This window comes from Pterocles gutturalis, unplaced genomic scaffold, assembly GCF_000699245.1.
Source record: "Pterocles gutturalis isolate BGI_N339 unplaced genomic scaffold, ASM69924v1 scaffold34414, whole genome shotgun sequence".
Classification (NCBI taxonomy): Eukaryota; Metazoa; Chordata; class Aves; order Pterocliformes; family Pteroclidae; genus Pterocles; species Pterocles gutturalis.
In genome coordinates, this window is record NW_010134398.1 from 6,647 (window position 1) to 28,707 (window position 22,061).

Below are 22,061 nucleotides of genomic sequence, written 5' to 3' on the forward strand. Positions count from 1 at the left end.
ATCAGTGAATTTTCCCAATGCAAGATTTAAAAGCAAACGGTAAGACTCTCTTCCAAAGGAGGAGACTTTACAGAACATTTTTTTACATTTAACAGATATGTATATTTTTTTCCTATATATGTAATTAAAAGTTCATATGCAATATAACTTACTTGAAAATCTGGAGATAGATCCTTAAAATCTGGAGATAGATTCTTAAGAAAGCTTTGACTTCCTTTTGTGTGTATTTGTCTTTGGCACTTAGTGTAATCATCAGTGATTCTTCTGCTGTGTGCAGTATTTCTTGTATTTTACATTTAGAGTAATGTACTATAGATCTGGCCAATGTATATTTAGTTATATATATTTTTTTTTCTTTTCAACATAGGTTTTTTAAAACTTTTAAGTACTCCACAATTGTCTCCATATTGGAAGCTGTTCAAGCAAGCGGACACTGTCCTAAAGAGTAAGAAACATCTTTTATTTTGGGGATTCATGAAGAATCTGGTTCTGATACAAAACAACAACAGTTCTGATACAAAATTCATGTCACTTCACATAGATAGCGAACAGAGATGGAAGCATTTTATCAGCCTTCACCTAAGTGTGTGTTTGGGCACATGCTTAATGTTTATGAATTTTAGGGAAAATCTCTGTACATCATTTAAGTGTCCCTATTAATGCAGAGCCGAAACACTTTAGCAACCTTTAGAAGAAGTCTTGAAGTTACTGAATAATAAAATGAGGATAAATAATATAATATATGTGTACCAAATTAGTACTGAATAAAGTTTTTCACTGTAACATTGTAGGCTTTTGATAGTGTTATAACCAGTTTATATCTTTGACATATATTGCAACATTGTCCCAAAGATGTGGGGAGAAGAAATAGTGTTAAAACCTGCCTCTTAATGCAGTGATGTATACTATCTTATCTTTTGATAAAGATTAGAGGTTGAACTGTATTAGTAGTCTTGCAAAGGTGTTTAACAGTGTCACCAAGAAACTATGTTTAGGGAGGGGATAATCTGTATTTATTGGAATGGGAGGATGCTCTGTGCCTTGGAGAGAATGATCATGTGTTTGAAAGGGTAGCATTGTTTATGGAAAAAAACACTAGTATAGACTGTAAGTTCATATACTAACAATTAATCTGTCTTTTAATGTGAGAAGGTGTTTTTGTTTGCTTTGAGGCTTTTACACACAGGCCCCACGAGCGTTTGCTTTCACCCCATGCACATTTTCCCTTAAACTGTAGTGTTTTGAAACCTTTCAGATTGAAAGAGAACCTCTTGAAGCTGAGCTCCTCTGCCTAGTGTCAAGGCAAGGAGTGGGATAAAACTGTCATGCACCAGTGTGCTCCCCTAGAAAGGCAGTGTCAGTTCCTATTGGCAAGTGTATCTGTCACTGTGTAACAGCATAGTGCTGTTAAAATGTAATGTGTGCAGGGCTTTTTTTTTTTCTTTATTTTCTTGTCCCTATATTGTAACTTTAAGTTGCCCTAAGCCTTTTAGTATTCTGGCACAGACTCTACCCTTTAACCTTAGAGGTTTGTTGGGTTGTTTTTCAGTGGTCCTCCAAAATGAGCACTTTACTTATCTGTTTATCAGACATTTATGAAATCATGGCTACAAGTGATTGTGTATTAATTCTGGCCGTCTTGTTTATGTATCTATTAAATTTCCAAGTTTAAAGTATTGCATTTGAATGTGTACTCCTGGAGTCGGTTATTGTGTGACTTGTTTACCATGTTTCATTTTCAGGTCTCTGATGATGAGGTATCCATCTGGATTTAAAGCACATCTCTGAGCTTCTAAGTTCTCCGTTAAAGAGATGTGTTCTATATTCATAGGTAAGGGTGTTTTTTAGGTTGGCTTGGGCCATTTTTTTAAGTATCTTGTGATTATATTTTTAATTTAGAAGATTTCAGCAACTTATTTTTATGTCTTATAGGTTAATCAGGTACTTTTATAGTGTACAGTTCTTTAGATGCCTGTGCTAGCTCTTAATTTTGACCCAAGCTAATTATTAAGCTTTGGAATTCGTATACCTAAGTGACAATGCTGTAACTAAACCACTGTAATTCTTAGTATTACAGATAGAGAAACAGCATGGTGGTATATAGGTAAATAATTTTAAAAATTGGTCTGTGATTTGACACTTTCTTTTCTGATAACAGTTCTATGGGCTTTAGTTGGGCGTCTTACCATACATATTTTGAATTTGGAGTTTTGGGAAGAAAGAAACTCCGTCCTGGAAAGCAATAAAAGGAAAGGATCTGAATTTTGTGCAATTAAAACAACACTTTTCAATAATATAAACCATATTTCGTCTGAAGAAACTTTGTGGTATTACATACCTGCACTTCAAAAAAGTAGAAACAAAAAAACCACAAAAATCTCACTAGAAAATATGACTGTTTCTAAATGCTACCAGTATTTTTAATTTTTGCAGATCTCTAAATAAAACAGCTGAGATTACTTAATACATCACAGAATTTGTTATAATGTGTTCTCTCTAAGCATGGCTTGCTGAAATATTGTTTTGAGACTCTATAAATTTATCTTGAGTTAAAAAGTTAATGTTGAAATGGATCTCTTTAAAGAAGTATAGTAAGTGGCCCAAACATATGCTGTGGGACTTTCTGATACACTGTTTCATACAGAGTTCTGTGATACACTTTGTCTTTGGTGTGGTTTTGCTCTGTTTAGTTTAAGCCAAGCTGTTCTCAATAAAAAAGCTGTCCCATTCACAGTGAAGGCAAACATCTTTGATAGAAATTTGTCTTCAGTTGCATTGGAAGATAGATTTTCTCTCCAAGTGCAATGTCGTTTGTCATGTTGGTCAACTTGAAATCTTCCGAATGGCCATAACAATTGGCAGTTACTGATTTCTTCTTTCTTTTTTCCTATAAACCTGTAATATTTATTTCCCAGAGGCTACCGGTGAGAAAGGAGGAGAGGTGGTAGACGGGAGTTTGTGCATGTCTGGGGAGTAGAGAGGGGAAACAGTTACATGAGGTGTTTGGCACAAGCAAAATGAGTGTAAATCTGAGAACTGACGGCACTGAATTGCTGTGACAAGTGCACCCAAGCCAGTTTGATCCAGTTTTATATTCTTACTCAAGTGAGTCGGAGCTGTAGCCATGGACTGGAACCTAGTCCTGGGAATTTAATTAAAGACCATCAATTTCAAATCTTTCTCTTCCTAATCTTCAAATCAAAATACAAGGTACTTGAGTTATCTTTTGAGTATTTAGCATGATATCTGTGACCTCTGTAGCAGAATAGAATGATTTTACTAAAGGAATCGCTCATTACTCAAAAATAGTTATAAATGCGTACCAATAAAAAGCAATTTTAGAATAAAATAATGCATATTTATATATATATATGTATAATTGGACGTGCATTTTTTAATTTAATGAAACAGACTACCCAAAGGGTTTTTTCTTAATTTTAGTGATACCAATAAGAGCAAATGCATCTTTTCAATCCATATTTAGCTACAGATACCATGGCACTCTTGTACAAAGACATTCCTTTATGTTAGGGAATGAAAGAGTTAGTCTTTACTAAGTGTCTAGATGTTCTTTTTTTCAATCTTCTGCATTTCTGGGATTTTGAGGAAATTATGCTGTCCCTCTGTGCATTTTAAATTTAACATGTACATTGATCTTTAAATCTGTAATAGAATATAATTTATATTGGCACATCAGTGGGAAGTAACTTCTATATTATTTAATTTACTGCAGCTTTTTGAACTTGGCTAAAGCTTTAGTTATAATTAAATCTGAGGAATAATGGTAGTGTAATTGTCTTTTATTTTTAACATTGGGGAGGCAGCGTCTCTATCATTTCTGAATATTATGCAGAAGTGATCAGGTTTTGGAGTGTCTGTTTTTTAACACGCTGTATTGTCTACCTCTTTTGATACAGTGTTCCGTCTGCTAATAGATGGGCAAATCATACAAAGCCACAAACCTGTCATGCTGTTGTATGCTACATAACAATTTTTTCAGCCTGTTGGAAAGCAAGTCTTAGGCCTGGTTGCAGGGCTTTCCTAAAAAAAAAAAAAAAACACAAAACCAAAAAACAAACAAACAAACAAAACCCAAAAAACACCCCAAAACAAACAACCACCACTTTGCATGCATATAATTGTAAGACTCTTCCCTAGTTATGACTGTGTTTACCCTTTCTGTGTCCTGTAGTCTGGATTTCTGTTATGTCATGCTTTTATGACTTCGGTTTTAGTTCCTTCTGTGTGCGAACTTGTCCCTAGCTTCTTTCTGAGATGTCTCTGCAGACAAATAATAGAAGCTATTATTTCAACTTTTTTGTGAAAATAGGCCATTCAGGGTCACTGACTTCCTCTTTGTCTATGGTACTGTCACACATCAGTCATGTGAAGAAGTGATACTTAGTCTATCGAAGTTATAAAGATGTGGATGTCATGGTAATGTACTGAATATTTACGTGATTTACTTGGTTATAACTAGAGGATCTTGTTTTCTGTTGTCACTTGAAACAAAAATAATCAAGAATGCAATTAATGAAATAAAACGTATCGGTAGTTCTTATTACTGCTACTCCCATTTAATTTTTTTTTTAAAGCAAAGTTTCATGTCTTTTTTCCATTCTGTTTTCTTTCTTTTTTGATATAGTCTGTAAAATAAATTTTTCTTTCCTTTTCTTCTGGTCTTTAAACCTTGTACCATTCTCTTCGTTTCTGCTCTTGCTTTTGTCTGTAACTACAGCTTGTCCTTTTACAACTCATATCTACCACACACTAATGTAGTATAAAAGGGGATCATCTCTTTGAGACTCTCTTTTTCTTGGTACTTCTCTCTGACAAGAGTAAAGGGTTATTATTAAACTGTGATGGACAACCAAAATGGAGAAAGTTCCACCTCCCCCTGCAAGGAGGTGCATTAGCCATGTTAACTTGAAACCTCAGTTTCCCAACCTAGGTCTGGTATTGATTCATTCTTGTTGCATGCACACCTAAAGAAAGGAATCAAACTGGGCTGAGCGTAGCCAGTTTCATTTCTAAGTGGTTTTGAATATAATAAGTAAAATTTGAAAAAAAATCTTAAAGTTCATAAAAGTTAAAATGACAGTAGTAATACATGAGGGCTGCTTTTGCAGATGAACAATAGTGCATTGATTTATATTATGTTTGTAATTGAAACAGATAGTTTTAGGCCATACAGAATACAACATTGTTTGCTGTTAAATAGGTTATGGAGAAATTAGTATATTTTCATTTACTTGGACTCGTAAGGTCTATTTTAATACCATTTCTCCTGTTCTAATACTTTGGTTTAAATCCTTAATTTAAAATAGATCTCTTAATGTTAAGAACTAGTAGATTAGAGAAAGTATAGGTGTTCAGTTTAATGAATAGTGACCAGAAGGAAAAAAAAAGAGCTGGAAGACATTTCTGTTCTGATGCAAGTATGTTTGCCGAATAGCTGAATGCTTCATGGAGAAAACGCTGTGTTTTGTGTGAGACATCAAATAATGCAGCTGGCAAGCTGAAAAAAAATACTGTTTAAATTCTAGATGGTTTAAATTCTAGATGGTTTAACATATCTGAAGATGGCAAACCTTCAAATGTGTTTCAGTTTAACTTGGGGATACTCTTGATGTTTCCTGGTAATTAATTTTAGAAAATGTCATGTTATTTAAAAAAAAAAATAAATATTTTTTCAGCATAGTGAGTCTAGTGAGCTGTTAGATGGTAGTTACCCTGGAGTAGTAGTTCCTGTTGGTTAGTTTTCTACATAAAATAAGCTTGACTGGTGCAAAGTTGAGAGTTGAAAATACAAAGGAAGAAGCTATATACTAGTAAGAAACATTGCTGAATGCCTCTGGGTTCCATTACATGTAAAAAGCAAAACCCACTGCAGAAAATTTCAGATTTACCGAATGTCCTGTAGTTGGTAAATATCATTGAAACAATTCTAGATGATAGGGGGCAGCAGCTTCTTAAATTCAAGTACAACCACCATAGTCTTCCAGTTGCTTCATCAGGTTGTACCTCTGTCGTGGTGCTCATTTTTTAGCGTTGGTCCAAGCAGTTCTTACGCATTGATGTTGTAGAGCAATCTTGCTAACTTTAAGCTGGGTAAAGATTAGTATTAAATCAGCATACGATAATAGTAGAGAATTTAGACATACAGAGTATAAGAATTAATTTAGTTTCTACAAGAAGTGTAACTTCATCACAAATTCTTGATGTAAGAGGGCACAAAGATGTCAAATTGTATTTACTAAGAGAACTCAAACTTGAGATTGCTGTAAAATGGAATTATTTACAATAACCATGATTGCTTGCGGTGAAATACTTAATTTTGACAAAATAAAGATTTTCCTTTTTAAGGAAGATGGAAAAGTGCTTTTTCAAAACTAGTTTCCCCATTCTGATTAAAATGCAGCTCCAACAGGATCTTACCTTCCATGAGAAGTATTTTGGAACTGGTACTGTAAAACACTGGCTGCCATTGCATTGTTGAACTTGTAGTTGTCAAGTCCAGTAGGTGAAAGTCTTCAAGATGTTTATTTCCTTGAATGCTTTTCTGTCAGCTGAAGGTAAAAACCTGTCCTAAGCTTGAATTGGTACCACAGATCTGTTTGGGAAAGAAGGCTGGATAAAAGTGTGTTAAAACGTAATTGTGGCTGCCGTTGTTTTCTGTATCACAGGGAGAAGGGACATGAAGAGAATCACTTACAGAAAGCATGTAAAAACTTTTCATGTTAAAACTTCTTTGTTTCATTAGGCTGGATGTGAGGAGGTAAGGTTTTTTAAAGGAAGGGACAGAAAAGTATTTGTGTGCCAATTAAGTTCAGAAATCCATCAGTCACAACTTGCCTTGATATGCCTTCACAGTTTGCAAGCTGAGCATCTGATGTTTTCATATTCAAGTACAGGAGAGAGAAACAAAAAGGACAGTGCCTCAATACATTTGGGAGATGACTTTGTGTGAAAGGCTAGTTTCTCCAAATCAAACATCCTTTAATTTCCAAGCTATTCTTTCCTTGGGGCTGAAAAAAGGTGATGGATTTTGTAGACACTGAAGAAAAAGGCTAAGGGAAAAAGTACTTCTCTGGTCAAAAACAAGGTGTCCTGGCAACAGAGTTGTATTCAGGCTATCTGCAGTGGTATCCTTTCCAAAAGAGGTTTGTGTTTGTTTTGTTTTGTTTTGTTTTTCACTTCATGATCTCTACAGAGAGGCTTTCCTCATAATAAATTTACATTGGTCTAATTAGCCTGGAGAGGTTTCTCATGTATCTGGCCTTTAGAAATCTCAGTTTGGAAGCTCATCTGTGCTACCCTTTTTGCTTGGATCCTTGAAGTGAAGCTGACATCTTCAGGTTATGTTTCCTTTTTATACCTAATAAGATTTATTTGTTTTAGAAAGCCTTTGCATTTTAAAAGGAGACAATACAAACTCTCTTATTTCCTCCCTTTTACTTTCCTTATGCTGAAAGAAAGTAGGAAAAACTAAGATGAAAAGTCTTTCTTGGGTTTTGAGCAAAGAAGCAAATTTCTGTGAGGCAAGCTCAGAGTTACAGCATTGTGACCGCAGTGATGCCAGCTGTTCCACATGCTTTTTTCCCATTTTTTACTGTAAAGGTCCACAGTAGTCAATAAAACATGAAGAGCTTGTCTGGTATGTGTTTTTTCAATACAGGGTTGTTTTAGTCCTGATGGTTGTAGTCTACTATGTAGTTAAACTCAAGAGCATGTATAGTAGCCAATTACCATAGAATAGCTGGCCCACACGTCACTTAAAATATGCTAAAAAAATAAAAATTGTACATGCTGTTGTGTCTACGTTGCTAAAGATGGAAGCAATCCCTATTTTTGCTATTTTTTTCAAGCTACCACAAGTTGAACAGCCTTCCTTATAAATCACAGTGAAATATAGTTTATCTCTGGGCATTACCAAGGAGCTACATCCTCAGTCTGAATAGGTACACTTTTATTGATACATACAGGCTTCAAATTAGAGTTAACAGTAGAGTCCTTGATAGCTGGGAACATGACATTTTACACACGGCTACTGTAATTTCCATCTGTCTTCCCTCAGATGGGGGTTTCTTTAATTAGATCATTTGTTCTGCATCTACAATGTTCTTTCCTCGTACTTAATCTGACTTGGTTGTCTTCCTTTAGCTAAAATAGCTCTCCCCCAACTTATCTTTGAAGTTGAAATATCCTAAGATGAGAGGTGATTATATTAGCAATGTTAGAAAAACGTAAAATCATGCCACCACATCTGCCTGCTTTGTGATGTTGGCTTATCATCTGTTGAAAGGTGTTTGATAACTGAGAAAGTAATTATTCTGTTGTTTTTAATCATCAGCAGACAACTTAAGGAGTATTAGAAGATCATGGGGTCTAACTGATGTTAGTGCTTCCTTTAACTTGGGACTTCAGGAAGTCCTAACTTTAAGCAATAAATTGTATCATCTGGAATCTGCAGCTATGTTGCTATGCTAAGCTTCTGTGCCTTTTTTATGGCATAGGAGCTAAACTCTATACTCCCAGTAATTAACACTCATACCACTCCAGGCTTGATAGATGTCACCAATTGGTGCCTTTCAGTGTGACAGAGGATCCGTCTATGCTTATGTGTAGACCAGAGGTTTTATATATCCCAACCCTCAACAACACTTATTAATTTAAGTTAGGCTTTATTCTGACTATAGTCACAGCTATTCCAGTGGGCTAGGAGTATAAGTAGAACAAGTTTTTATCAGCTTGTCAAAGACTTTTTTTGTATATAATAGGTTCAACAAGAGCCTTGCCTGTACAAGAATATTTTGCATTTCCAGGGTGTCCCATTTCTGGAAGAATTCTATACTCATTTTATTCTTAGGTGAATTCATTAATGAAGAATTGCAGTTGGAATGGAGGAGGAGAGCATGAAGGTGAGCTTTAGTGGTAGGGTTAGGAATTAAAAGCTCTGGCTGTTGTCTTTCCTTTTTTATTTATGGTGATTAGATAAATGTATTGACAGGATAAAGGGTGCTCATTTAAGTGATTGCTCCTCTATTCTAGAGGTTTAGTAGTTATCTGGGGAGGTAAACTATCACAGAGGCACGTTTTCATTCATCTCCTGTTCTGTTTGATTACACTGCGAATGTGCAACGTAAACTAAAGTTAAACAAACCATCCTTCTCAGCTCCCTTTGCCTGAAATCCCTGATTGCAAACTCTAGTTCATTGTTAATCGTTCAGCCATACTATGAATAAATAAAAAGGAAAACCAGCTTCTGTTTCAAAACCAGTTTAGTGTGTAAACTCTGTTGTTGAACCCAAGGTAGTTCTTTTCCTGTGTTTATCACCCGTATCACTGTATTCATCAGCTTGTCTTTCCTTTAAATTCCTTAAGTGAGGTAAAGTGAGTTTTTCAGAATCTTACTTAATGCGACTTGATAGAAGAAACGGAGTATCTCAGCTTTTCCACCTGAATTAAGGTAGCTTTGTTATTAAATGTAGTTTATAAACGCTCAAGTTGCTTATTTAAACATACAGAATTACTGTGTACTTTTATGTATTATGGTTTCTTTCTACAAACTAATTTTAATTTTAATAAAAACTGTGATTCTGTTACAATTTGGTAAAGTGGCAAAGGAGAGTCTAAAATTGTGCTTATGTAATAGAGCAAGCTAAATGAAAACAACAAACTATTACATTTAAAACATAAAATAGTACTTTATCTTTTTTGTACCTTATGTAATTAAATGCTGCACAGGGCATTGAGTATAAGCAAAAATAATTGATTTGTGGTTTAACTAAACTGTAAAGTTATGAACAAAATACCAGACATCCTTAAGTTTTGGGGAGGTGAAGGAGGGATGAAGAGAGTCATGAAAGTAACTTCTCTCTGGTTTTTTTTTTTTCTGCCCTCTCATAGGATGCTTTAACACTTTACGACAAATGTTTCATCAGAAGCAGTAATGGATGTTGGCATGCCTTGGATAAGGTGGTGACCGCTGGATGTCATTTGTTTCTGTTTGCTGCAGAGAGCCAGAATTGACTCCATTTGGAGTTGAGAGAAAAAAAAGCAGTACAGACCTATCAAGATGACTGATCCTATGATGGATTTTTTTGATGATGCCAATCTTTTTAGCGAGACCTTAGAAGGTTTGTCAGATGATGCCTTTGTTCAACCTGGACCTGTTTCACTTGTTGATGAATTGAATTTGGGTGCAGAATTTGAACCTTTGCACATAGACTCATTGAACCATGTGCAAGATGCTCAAAATCCACAGAAGATGAGTGAGTTTGATCAGCTAAATCAGTATGATTCACTGAAACTTCACTCAGTAAATCAGTCTTTTAATAGCTCAGCTGACAACGTCTTATCACCACACTCTCAGTTCAGTTGTTCACCAATTCATCCGCAAAACCAGTCTAATGGGATGTTTCCAGATGTGGCTGATGGTAGTCCTATGTGGGGTCATCAAACTGCCACTACTGTTTCGAATCAAAATGGGTCCCCCTTTCACCAAGGACATTCTCAGTCTATGCAGCAAAACAAAAGCTTTGTAGCACACCATGACTTTGCCTTATTTCAGGCTAATGAACCGCAGCATCAGTGTGCCTCGCTAAGGTCGCAACAAAGCAGAAGCAACACGGGGCAAGATGCTCTGAGTCAGCCAAAAGACTTCATGGAAGTTAATGTATCTACTTCTCACAGAGTCAGTGTTAACCACCCACCTTCAGTTTCTAATCCATCAGCTTCACAGCAGCCTCTGTCTGTTCAACAGTTTTCTCAAACTGCAAGTGCTTCAATACATTTTTGTGGGAATCAAGAAGGAAATTTTGATGGACAGTCCCCAACCATTACTCCGTGTTCTGTCAATAATAGCCAACAATTTTCATCTCCTTATTCTTACTCTAATAACCACATTTCTCCTACCAGCCTTCTTCAGTCTACGACAGCTCTTTCTACTAGCCAGCAGACACACTCTATCTCTGACTTCACTGGAAGCGATGCCTTTACATCTCAAACAGGGACCAAGGAAGAAACAACTGAGCACATGCTGAATCCTAGTACACCTTTGAATTCAAATAGTTTTCAAATGTTGCATTCTGCGCATCCTCAGGGCAACTTTAGTAGTTCAAAACTCTCTCCTGTGAATATTAATTTTCCAGCTTCTGCTGGTTCTGCTTCTCAGATAAGCCATTTCACTGACCCTATTGAAAGCAACGGTTTTACGTCTTTAGATGAGAACTTACTTCATCAAGTTGAGGCTCATAATGAACCATTTACAGGACTTGACCCTGATGACCTCCTTCAGGGTGACCTTCTGCCACAGTTCGATGATTCTGCGTTTGTTCAGGATAGCACAAGCCATGTTTTGGAGCATGACCTAGAACACCATATAACCCCACAGCAAGTAACACAGTCGTCTGATCTTGTTCGGGTACAGTCTCAAAGTCAGATCCATCCTTGGCATTCTTCAGTTTCTAATCAGCATCTGCAAGAGAGAGGTCGTGTGACCTTACAAAGACAGGTACGTAGGGATTTGGGGAGTGGGGGTTTGAGCTGTTTGATTTGGTTGATCTGGTGAAATGAGTAATAGTGACTGGTGCTTGTGCCAAAGTATGGTAACTGAAGTCTCTGAGCTGTTGTGATTTGACCCTGAAGAAGTCTTAAGTAACTGCTAGTTTAGAAAAAAAAACACACCCCTGTTCATTTCCACCTTGCTTTCTCCTAGTGTTTTCTTACTGTTATAGAAAACAAGATTTGACCTGAAATATTAAGAGAAAATGGTGCCGGTTCTTCTGCTGCTTATATTTCCGAAGTACAGAAGAGCAAATTGGTTGTTTTATGACTTAGGTGCAAATATAATGGCTAATTGTCTTTTCAAGTACTCATAGCGACATATTTTTAAGTGCTTTAATGAGGCTTATGTGGCTGATTTCCTGCAAGAATTGCACTGGTTTTGTTGTTACTCGGTCCTTTGCTTGGTACTTTTGTGCTCATGCTCGTTGGCTAAAAATGCAAACTTGTTTTTGACGTGATTAGCAATAATAGAAAATGTATAAAAGACTATGTTGGTGTTTGATTTTTGTTAGTTTTGGCTGAAACAAAAATCTCTGCAGTTGATTCAGTGTAACGTGCACATCTACTGCAAGTATTAAAGCCCTGCACATGGAACAAAGTAGCATAAAAATTATATTGTAATTTTTTAATGGTATACGAGAGAAATGAACTGTGCAGACAGTGCTTTTCAGATTGTTTGAGAAACTTAAAATTGTGTGAGTATTGAAGTATTCAGAAAAACAATCCTTCAATCTTTCAGCCTGTTTTTATGAGTGCTTTCTCATAACATATATATGAGATAGTTTTAATTGAGATATAAAGTCCACTTTTTTTTTTAACGCTGACCTGTATCTTCATCTGTATCATCACTTTTCTTGTATAGGAAGTGTGTGAGTGTCCAATAAATTGAAATATAGACTGGTGCTTCTGGATTGCTTTGGTCTCTTATGAGAGTAGCTAAGCTTTTTGAAAATAAAATGAAATAGGGCAAGTTATTTTTCACAACACTGTAACCAGCAAAGTCATGTTTTTATTACAGCTTCCAAAAACATTGGCATATGTGAGATTCTTGCAGATTTTTCAGCTCAGAAAAATTCCTAAATCAAAAGAAAATACATCTCGACTACAGGAGAGACTTAATAACCAAAGGCACAAATAATTATTTGTTCAGCTTTAAAAATTTATCAATCTTTGCAGCTATTGGTATGATTTTGGAGGCTAGTTTAGTAGCTTTGCTTGTTAACGCTTGGAGAGTGGTATCAATGACTGCATTATCTCTAAGTTAATACCTTACATATTATCACAGTTTGGCCCTGCTTGGTAGCTTCCAGCCCAAATTTGATTTGACAGGAATGATTGAAACGTTTTCAGTTAGATGGTTTGTCAGATGGAGCTGGAGCTTCTGTATGATAAATGGACATATTCACCTGCCACTGCTGGTTATCTAGGGTTTCCAAAATTGTGAGACACTTGAAATCCATGTACATGTGAACAGTGAAAGTATGAATTTTTATTTTAAACTCCTATTTTGAATTCTAGTAGGAATTTAGCTTGTATTTGGGAAAGGACAGGGAATATAAATGTTTTCTGGTTTTCAGTCGGTACATTTCAAAATAGAGGAAACTCTGACATCAAATGTATATGTGGAGACTGCTTTAAAAAGGTTCTAATAACTGTATTACTTCTCTGTATTCTTCCTACCAACATTTTCTCTACCTGAGAATATAGAATGGTGTCTTACTGGAAAAAAAAAATTGGTAAGGAAAGGAACTTGAGTTACTAACTCTTGGTTCTACTCAGTTTGCAGGACACAGGCCTGTGGAGGGGGCAATGTAACACTTTTTTTTACCCCTTTAATTTTATGTCATTATTGTAGAGAGAAGGGTTTAACACTTTGGTCTTGGTTCAGTAGATTGCTCTTCCGGTACAATTTGTGCTTATGTTTAAGGAGTGTCTAATTTTCAATTCCTACTAGTGAAACTTTTTTGGTAAAGTTGTGGTGTGATGTTAACAGGACGTGTCTCTGGCTGTGTATTTGAGATTAGCTTGATGAACCAAATGATGCACTAGGTGCATTCTGTGGGTTTTGATAAACATTTCTTATTTTTTAGGCTGAGGAGGGCAAAGAAGAGGGCACAGCCCAAGTAGCTACTCTTGGCAGAGTAAAGACACCTAAAGACACATGGTATAGCTGCTAGGGAGACGTGATTCTGTTTATTACTGCGTGTACAGCACTGCCGGGGGAGCAGCGCCCCAGTTCCGTGCCAGGAAGCGGAGCAGCAGAGCCCAGAGCTGCGAACAGTCCAACAGTCCTGCTGAGGCTGCTGGTCTCCCATGAGCATACTTGAGGTGAAGGGTGAAGAGGAAGTGGATTCCAGGAAAAGTGGGGGTGGTGAGAATTCCAGGGGTTAGTATCGCTTGTGAGGAGCATGTGGGATACGAGCCAGGCAGCGAAATGTAGGTCTAATAAAACTTGCTGGTGCTGTGACTTTTCTGTTGTATGCGTCAGACCGTTGTAAGACTTACTTCGATCTCGCTGACATCAGCTTTAGCACTTTGTTTTCTAACTAGGAATAGAGGGAAAGTTCTAAGGCCTGTGGAGAGTGTTGAAGGTTTTTGGGGTTTGGTTTTGGTTTTTATTGTGGTGTGAAAACAAAGCAACTTTACGGTATTTAAAAATGTTTTTCCCCTGGAACTTTGAAATGAAGCAGAAAACAGGTAGCTGCTTGGTTTGGTTTTTGTTATTTCAGGGTATGGGATAAATTGTAGAAATTGGATTCTGACCTTGAGTTTATCAAATCGGACAGATGTCTGATGTTTCCTTCAGAAACTGGTTGTGAAGCAGTGGCTGTCAAACTATTGTGAGGAATGTATTGATGGGGGAGTGACAGAAGCAAACAATGTGGAAGCCTCTGTGTATGTAATGTGAATAGTAATAGAAAAGTATGGCAATTACTGAAGAAGTGTTTCCGATGAATCATTTGTCTGATTACAATTCTAAAAGGGGTTTGAGTTACGATTCTTTTAATGTTTGATCACTTTGTAGCATTTAAAGTTCAAGATGAGTTTGTTCTGTTTGAGATTTTTACAAATGTGTATAGTTTAACCAGAGACTAACAAGATAGGGTAAGGGATGGGGAGGGAGTATTGGTTTTACTGAAACTGGTTGTCTTTCTGGGAATGGTGGGAAGGGATTTGGATAAATTTCTTATGTAATATTTAAAGTGAAACTTGCATTGTTTGAGAAAACAAAGTTTCATACTGGCTTTTGTACACATTGAGGAAATAATTACTAGTGGATTTAATTATTTTCATCACTTTTAGTTTGATAATTATTCTTTCAGAAAGGAAAACTTTTTATTTTATGAAACAGTTAATGAACTGTAGCTATTGGAATGGACCCAACACTAGACGACCAAAGATCTTTAACTACAGTTATGCTGAGATTATTTAAAATTGAGAAAGAACATTAAATACTTGTTTCATTATTTGGAAGCGAGCATACACATCACATTTTTACTTGTACAGCTATTTTGATAGAAATTAATTTTAAAATTAATACAGTCTGTTCAGTGTAATAATGCTGCAGAGTTAAAAACAATCTAGAATGTTTTATGCTGCTATTATACTTTCTGTGCCTGCTGTAATTAGATTATAATTGTAAATAAATTGTGCCTCTTAATTTTACATCATGCATTTTTCATCAGTTTGAGAACAAAGTGGAGAAACATATTGAAGGTTCATGTAGCCTCAGCTTTGACTAATATAACACTTCTGATCCTTTAAACTCCACTTAAAACTGTTTTGAGTTTGCTAAAGCTAAATAATCAGTTTGCTTTTCATAAAGTTGAAAAAAGATGACAAAAATACAGGCTTCAGCATTTAGTTTTGCATGTTTAGAAGAAGGAAGTTGGAAAGATAATCTGAAGTATAAACTGTCATGAGAGAAGCTGACAACCATCTCGCTGTGTATGTTATTTTGTAATAAGCCTTTAAATCTCTATGAGCTGTATACATGAAAGCAGAATAATTGGGATTAAACTGGAAAACAGTATTCCATTAACAATCTTAAGTGCGATAGGACAAGGTGATAGTCTTAGTTCTTAAATCAGGTGAAATGTTTTTTTCCCCTTTTGTGATTGAAAGTTTGGCACCTAACTTGATAATTCAGTATATTCCTGAATTCCAGTATACCACATCATATCTTGTAATCTTAAAATGTAAAAAACCACACCCCTGAAAAAAGCAACCTCCAAACCAAAAGAGCCCCCAAACCTTGTTCTTTTCCTAAAATGCTTAATAGTGCTGGTAGAACTCCCATTAAGCATATCTACTGTATTTGTATTGTTCTTGTTCCTTTGATTATTGTTAATTTTATCGGTGACATCATTGTATTAACAAACGTAAATCTTTGAACTTGCTTTTAACCATTTTTAGGAGTTGCATGCTCTGGGTTGAGTTCTCTGTGCTTACAGAACAATTTTCACCTTCCTCGCAGGAGCTTAAACAATTCTCTGCCACAGTGAGGCAGCAGAATTCAGTTGTCAGTTCCCAGCACCTACTAGGTTTATCATGTGTGTACAAGTAATGAAAGTGATCCTTCCACGGACCTTCTTTGTACTCTTTTCCAGCTTTACTACTTGCTTTCTATTATTTTCAGAAAGGCCTGAACAAACAGGAGGGAGTGAAGGTGGAGAAGCTGTGTCAAATGCACAGAGTCACTGAGAGGAGCAGCAGGGCAGCAGCTTCGAGCTTCAGTAGTACAGTTCCTGGAGTGAACCCAGTCTTTTTAACTGTACCTGTATATAAGATGTTTTCAGTACTAGTCTGTGGCTTTTTGGCAATGATGTATTCATCACTGACGATAGCAATGTTTTGATAGCTTTATCGTTGGATGTGTATGAAGCATTTCCTTTTGTATATAATCTTAGTTTTATATGAGCATTTTATACATTTTATTTCTTCTTAAAATGACAAATTGCACAGGTTGGGGAAGGAAGTACATGTTTGTGAGATTAGTTTGTAACATGTTTACTAATGACTATTTATTATAATTTTTAATTTCACCATTTTTCATTTGCCTTGTTTGTTCTTTCAAAATACAGCTGTATAGGAAGGGGAAGGGAAAAATTGCTGGACCTTTAAGAACAGGGACACATGCCAGAGTACCTGCTTTACTGTTTTAAAGGCTTTGAGTTTGTAATTACAACCTCTGTTGGGTAAATTGTTTCATCATTCTTTTTTTTGAACCTTTTTTGCTGTCACCAATGCTTTTCTTAAGTCTCTCAGCCGTCATAGTTCATCAGATAATTAGGCTGTCCAATTCTTTGTGTTTCCTCTTTAAAACCAAGTACTTGCTGGTGTAATGATTGTTATAATTTAGGAATATAATTTTTCCTGAGATAATTGCACACTCATTAAATTGACTGCAATAATTGTCTTTAAAATGTGCCAAAAGAGAAGCCTTTTTGTAAAAAGTAGTTAACAGATGGCAAGCAGAGGAAGGAAGCTTCTGGCTAGGTCAACTTACAGGAGTAATCCTACAGACATCAAGGTGAGACTAGTTGACAAAAATACGTAAAATAGATAGTATTTTTTAAGGATATTGCAGAATAAGTGTGATTGAATAATCTAAATAATTATTTGCAAGCAGATGTCTTGTTAACACTGAAGAACTATAGAGCAATTCAGTAATGTGAGAGTACCAATATAATGTACAAGCTTACTGTCTGGAAGAAGTGGTACCTAATTACAGAGAAAACAGAAAGCCCGTCTTAAATTGTCTTGTGAAGACAGCAACCCATACAATAGACTGCTAAAAGCTGTAGTTGAATAAATGCCTAAACTAAGGGAAAAAAAGTTTATGGAAAAAAGCTCCCATTCCTCCACTTTGTGCTATGAACTCAACTGGGAAACTCATTCAGGTGCAGAGAAAATTGTGTTCATGCAAGCATTTGTGCTATGAACTGAACTGGGAAACTCATTCAGGTGCAGAGAAACTTTTTACTTTTTTTGTCAAGGGTGTTTTTCAGGAAGACAAGTTCCTGATGTAGTTCTTCTCTTGGTTGCACAGGATTGTGTACCATAGAAACAGTGGTGGGGAGAGAGGAAGGAGTGGGGAGCATCATTTTCTGCAGTAAAGGCAAAATAGCTGTACAGGGAACCGCAGCCTCAAATGCAAAGAGAGTGCAAGCGGGCCTGTTGTGGGAATATCCATTAGCACCGGTAACCACTAATGTGCTTTGGCTGACACTCTTATCTAAAGTCTGAATTTTTGAGTGGCTTCAGACATACCATTGCCTCCAAAACTTACAGAACAGTGCTTCATCCTGAGATACTTTGTAGAAAATCAACACTTTATAAAGTGTTAGTGAAGTGTTATTACTGAAATAGAAGCAGAACTTGTAAAGATGTTAACCAGTAGTATGGTTTTGAGGCCAAAGAATCTGAAGTACATTTGGAATTCACGTGGCTTTTGTCCAGATGTCTGTGTGCTTTGTGCACTCGGGTTTTACAATTTTTTAGCTGTTATGTTAATTCTAAATATACGGAGAGATCAAAATAATTTCCAGCACTTTGTCTAACAGCCTCATACATCTGGAGTGGTATTGTTTCCTTTGTTCATTATCGGGTTAAAAAGTTTGCACAAGTTCCTGGTTGCATGGATTTCCAAGACAACGTCTGTCTACAGGTTTTGAGTGGATTGAATTTCGAAACTCTTTTAAGGCTAATAAATACAACTGAGTGAATTTCTAGGATGATGAGACTGAGAACTCTTATGTTGATTTGAGTAAGTTTGATAAATGACTCTAGAAGTGTAGCTTTAGGCTAGAACCAGTTGACAAGTCTTACGTTTTTGAAAGCTGTGTAATTTGTAGTAGAGATTTTTATTTTTTTTTCTTTCATAAATGTGGCAGGTTTTCTTTACTGGGGGTTATTTGGCTTGTGTTTGCACTTAGGGTTTTTGCTCCCTTGATGTCTTACTGTGAAGGCTAGCATTTTGATTTATATCCTGGGAAAATCATAGAATCACAGAATGGATTGGGTTGTAAAGGACCTTAGAGTTCATCCAGTTCCAACCCCCCTGCCATGGGCAGGGACACCTCCCACTAGCCCAGGTTGCTCAAAGCCTCATCCAGCCTGGCCTTGAACCCCTTCAGGGATGGGGCATCCACAGCTCCTCTGGGCAACCTGGGCCACTGCCTCACCACCCGCACAGTGAAGAATTTCTTCCTTATATCTAATCTAAATCTCCCCTCTTTCAGCTTATACCCATTACCCCTTGTCCTCTCACTCCACTCCCTGACGAAGAGTCCCTCCCCATCTCTCCTGTAGCCCCCTTCAGGTATTGGAAGGCTGCTATTAGGTCTCCTCGGAGCCTTCTCTTCTCCAGGCTGAACAACCCCAACTCTTTCAGCCTGTCCTCATAGGGGAGGTGCTCCAGCCCTCTGATTAATGTTCCCATCTTCTACATACTGCCTTTCCAGCAGTTAGTCTGTATTTGAAAGTAATTTCATTGTCAGTAGTGTATCGTGGATGTGCACTCAATGCTACTCAATAGCGTTTTGGATTGCAACCCAGAACTAGTTTCACAGATTTATAGGAAGGCCTCTTGTGTGGTGTTCATGACTGCACAAGTTAGTTTTAGTTTGTATGTTGGAAAGACAGAAGTTGGCCTTATTGTTAAAGAAGACATTGCAAATATTTTGGTTCTGAGCATTTTGTTTCTTATAGTTTGAATAAAGTCCTGACTGATAGGTTTTTAAAAAGAAATCTTAAACAGTTGCTTCACTGTACCATCTTTTTTACTGACTGCTGCATATACAGGAAGAGAGTTCTTTAACAGTATTTCAAGCAAACTTATTAGGAAAACATACCTATTTTGCTTTTTGTGACTTGCAACATGCTATGGCTTACAGTACCTGGTTTTGTACTGCAGAAGGGTGAGAAATAGTGCTAGAAGATGCAGTACATTTAGGTTGTTTTCTTCTTCACTAAACCATTGTAGCAGCTGCTCACGAGGCCCAGGTATGGCTCAGCTTGATGTGTAAGATTTGTTGTAGCAGGAACTTTGGTTCTTGCAGGTCTTAAAAGCCGCAACCAGGTGTTACAGAACACAAGGTGTCCCAGGGAAGGCAGGTAAATGAATTTAAGGTACATGTGGGTGACAAAATCAGACATGTATCTTGCTGTCTTTGAGTTAAGTAAAAAACAATTTTTTTAGAAAGATTAGGTGAATTTATTTTGATATGTCTGTGTTGTAGCTCCTATTTATATTATCCTATGGAGGTTTCTTTGATATGCAGTCATGGTATTATGAAATATGATCAATCCCAGGTACTCCAGCAGAGGCATGTTTTATCATGCCAGCCTGGTGTGCTTCTCAGCTTAATACAGTTAATTACAAATGTGTACAGGCTTTGACTGATTTCAGGAGACTTTCAGAAATGGTGACCCCACCTTGGTTGTTGGGGATGGAGGTATGAAGGTGCTCATGCTCCTGGCTGTGCTTGAGGACGTCCTTGGCAGCACGATGCCGTCTCTAACCAGGCTGTCATTCTGCTGTATGTTGATAGCAGTTTCTGTTGACTTTAGCTCCATTAAAATTGATAAGAATTTCTCTTGTCTTGAGCGTAAAGCTGGATCTAGTTCTGCCTCTTCTGCTAATAGCCAGACTCAGTTGACATAAAAAATTATTGCTATGCAGTTCCTAGAGGCCTGTCTTGCAACCTTTTCTGTTTGATCCCTACCAAAAGTTCATGCTCCCTGCTGTTTTTTGGTTTTGTTGTGTTTTGGTTTTTTTAAATTAAATGGTTATCTCTGTGAAGCACTTAGATGCTGTTTTCTTTCTCCAGAAATTTTTTAGGAGACTTCCAGGAAAAAAATGGTTATAATGGTATTAGTGACTCCCTAGCTGTTGATGTGAAAAATAAATTACTTCTCCCAATTTCTGTCAGTATGTTTTAATGTATGTTAAGAGCTGCTTGTTTTGTCTTGCTGAAATTACAAACATCGGAAACATTTTAGTAACTCTGTTAGGCATTGAGAAATACTAAAAAAAAAAAAAAAGCCTTGTTTGGAGATTGAGTCAACTTTTAAACTTTAAACTAGTGAATAAAATTATTGGAAGTAGAGATGTTACATGCTAGCATTTTTGGATATGCAATCTGTTTTGATTTAAAGATAGTTCATGATCAGTATTTCCCTATTAATATGGAGTCAAATAATACATTTCTTCACATTTGTCACCTTTCACAATACTTCCATTGTTCTGCCATGAATGAGTAGTGCAAATGCATAGGTTTTTTTAAAAACTAAAAACATTAAAAAAGGAGGTTGCCACGATTATCACACAGTCATTTCCTGGTACTGGCCAGACAGGGATCAGTTGCAGCACATTGTTCCGGGAGCCTTCATACTCTGAATAAGCTGCTTCACTTAACTTCTCAGTGAATTTTATTTTACCAGTGCACTCAATGTACTACAAGATTTGAGTACAGTTTGGTAAATTATGCTGTTTAAACACGTTGTGGAAGAGAATGTCTCCGTGTTTTGGTTAATCTGTGGTTGTTTCTCTGACCTAGCCCAGCTTTCCTTTCTGTAGGTAATTGCACAAGTGAGGCATGGAGACAAAAGGTGGGCAGGTTCCTGCTAGTTCTGCATAGTTCTTGCCTACTTGCCCTTGGCTTTCATCACTTCTCTAGGTTAAGTGACTCCTGTAAGTAGCAGAAGAGTACAAAAAATAGACCAGTGAGGGTTCTGCAGTGTACAAGTGTAATGACTCTGTGTAATGACTTCTGACTCTGGGACAAAAAAAAACGGAGGGGTTTTGAAGGGGAGAGTGTAAGGAAGTAGTGTCAGTATTAAACTTCATGAGGATGAAAGGATTTGTTATTTTAATTATAAAAATGTTTTCTTACAAGGCCACTCCCGTGTGAGGTGTAGAAGGAAACTGAAATTTAAGTTTTGACAAGAACCAGCTACCCTCAAGGTCCTGTTGCTTTTTCTTGCTAAGTAAGAGATGTACACGTTGCTGGTTTCTGAGTGTGCTTGGGATAGGCACGCTGAAGCTGATCTTGGGTGTATGGGTTAAGGTGAATAAACACACTCCTTGTGTGGTGTTCTTTTTGGAGGTAGTTTGGGTGAGCTTTTTGTCCCCTGGTCTTCCTCTCTGGTTGGTAATGAAAAACATGAGAAAGTTACTTTCTTGATGGCACACTAAGTAGTGGCTGCTCAGAGCAGGACTGGGCCGATAGCAACATGGGAAAATGGAAAGAAGAAAGCTCTTTCTTCGGTTTGTTTTGGAGTTCTTTGTAATTTTGTTTTCTGTTCCATGCACTTTTGCAGCACTTTGGTGTTTTACATTAAAATCAGCATTTTTTAATGATTTTGACATCTTCTATAAATCACAGTTTCTGTGTAAAGGTAAAAATATTATTTAAGACTACTTGAAAAGTTAATATAGCTAAAACCTGTATACTTTTAAAGTAATATGGAAATTTACTGAAGACTGT

The 22,061-nt window shown here is 36.7% G+C and overlaps 1 protein-coding gene across 1 annotated transcript; it reads left to right on the plus strand.

Annotated features, from left to right (window-relative positions):
- Positions 1–364: 364 nt before the first annotated feature.
- LOC104467715 (chromodomain-helicase-DNA-binding protein 9-like) lies at positions 365–13,732 on the plus strand (the record flags this gene model as incomplete). The annotated part of the gene is made up of 4 exons (XM_010081588.1): positions 365–445; positions 1,743–1,831; positions 9,910–11,515; positions 13,659–13,732. Coding segments are annotated over exons 3-4 (1,511 nt in total), but the record flags the coding sequence as incomplete, so codon positions are not given.
- Positions 13,733–22,061: the final 8,329 nt, after the last annotated feature.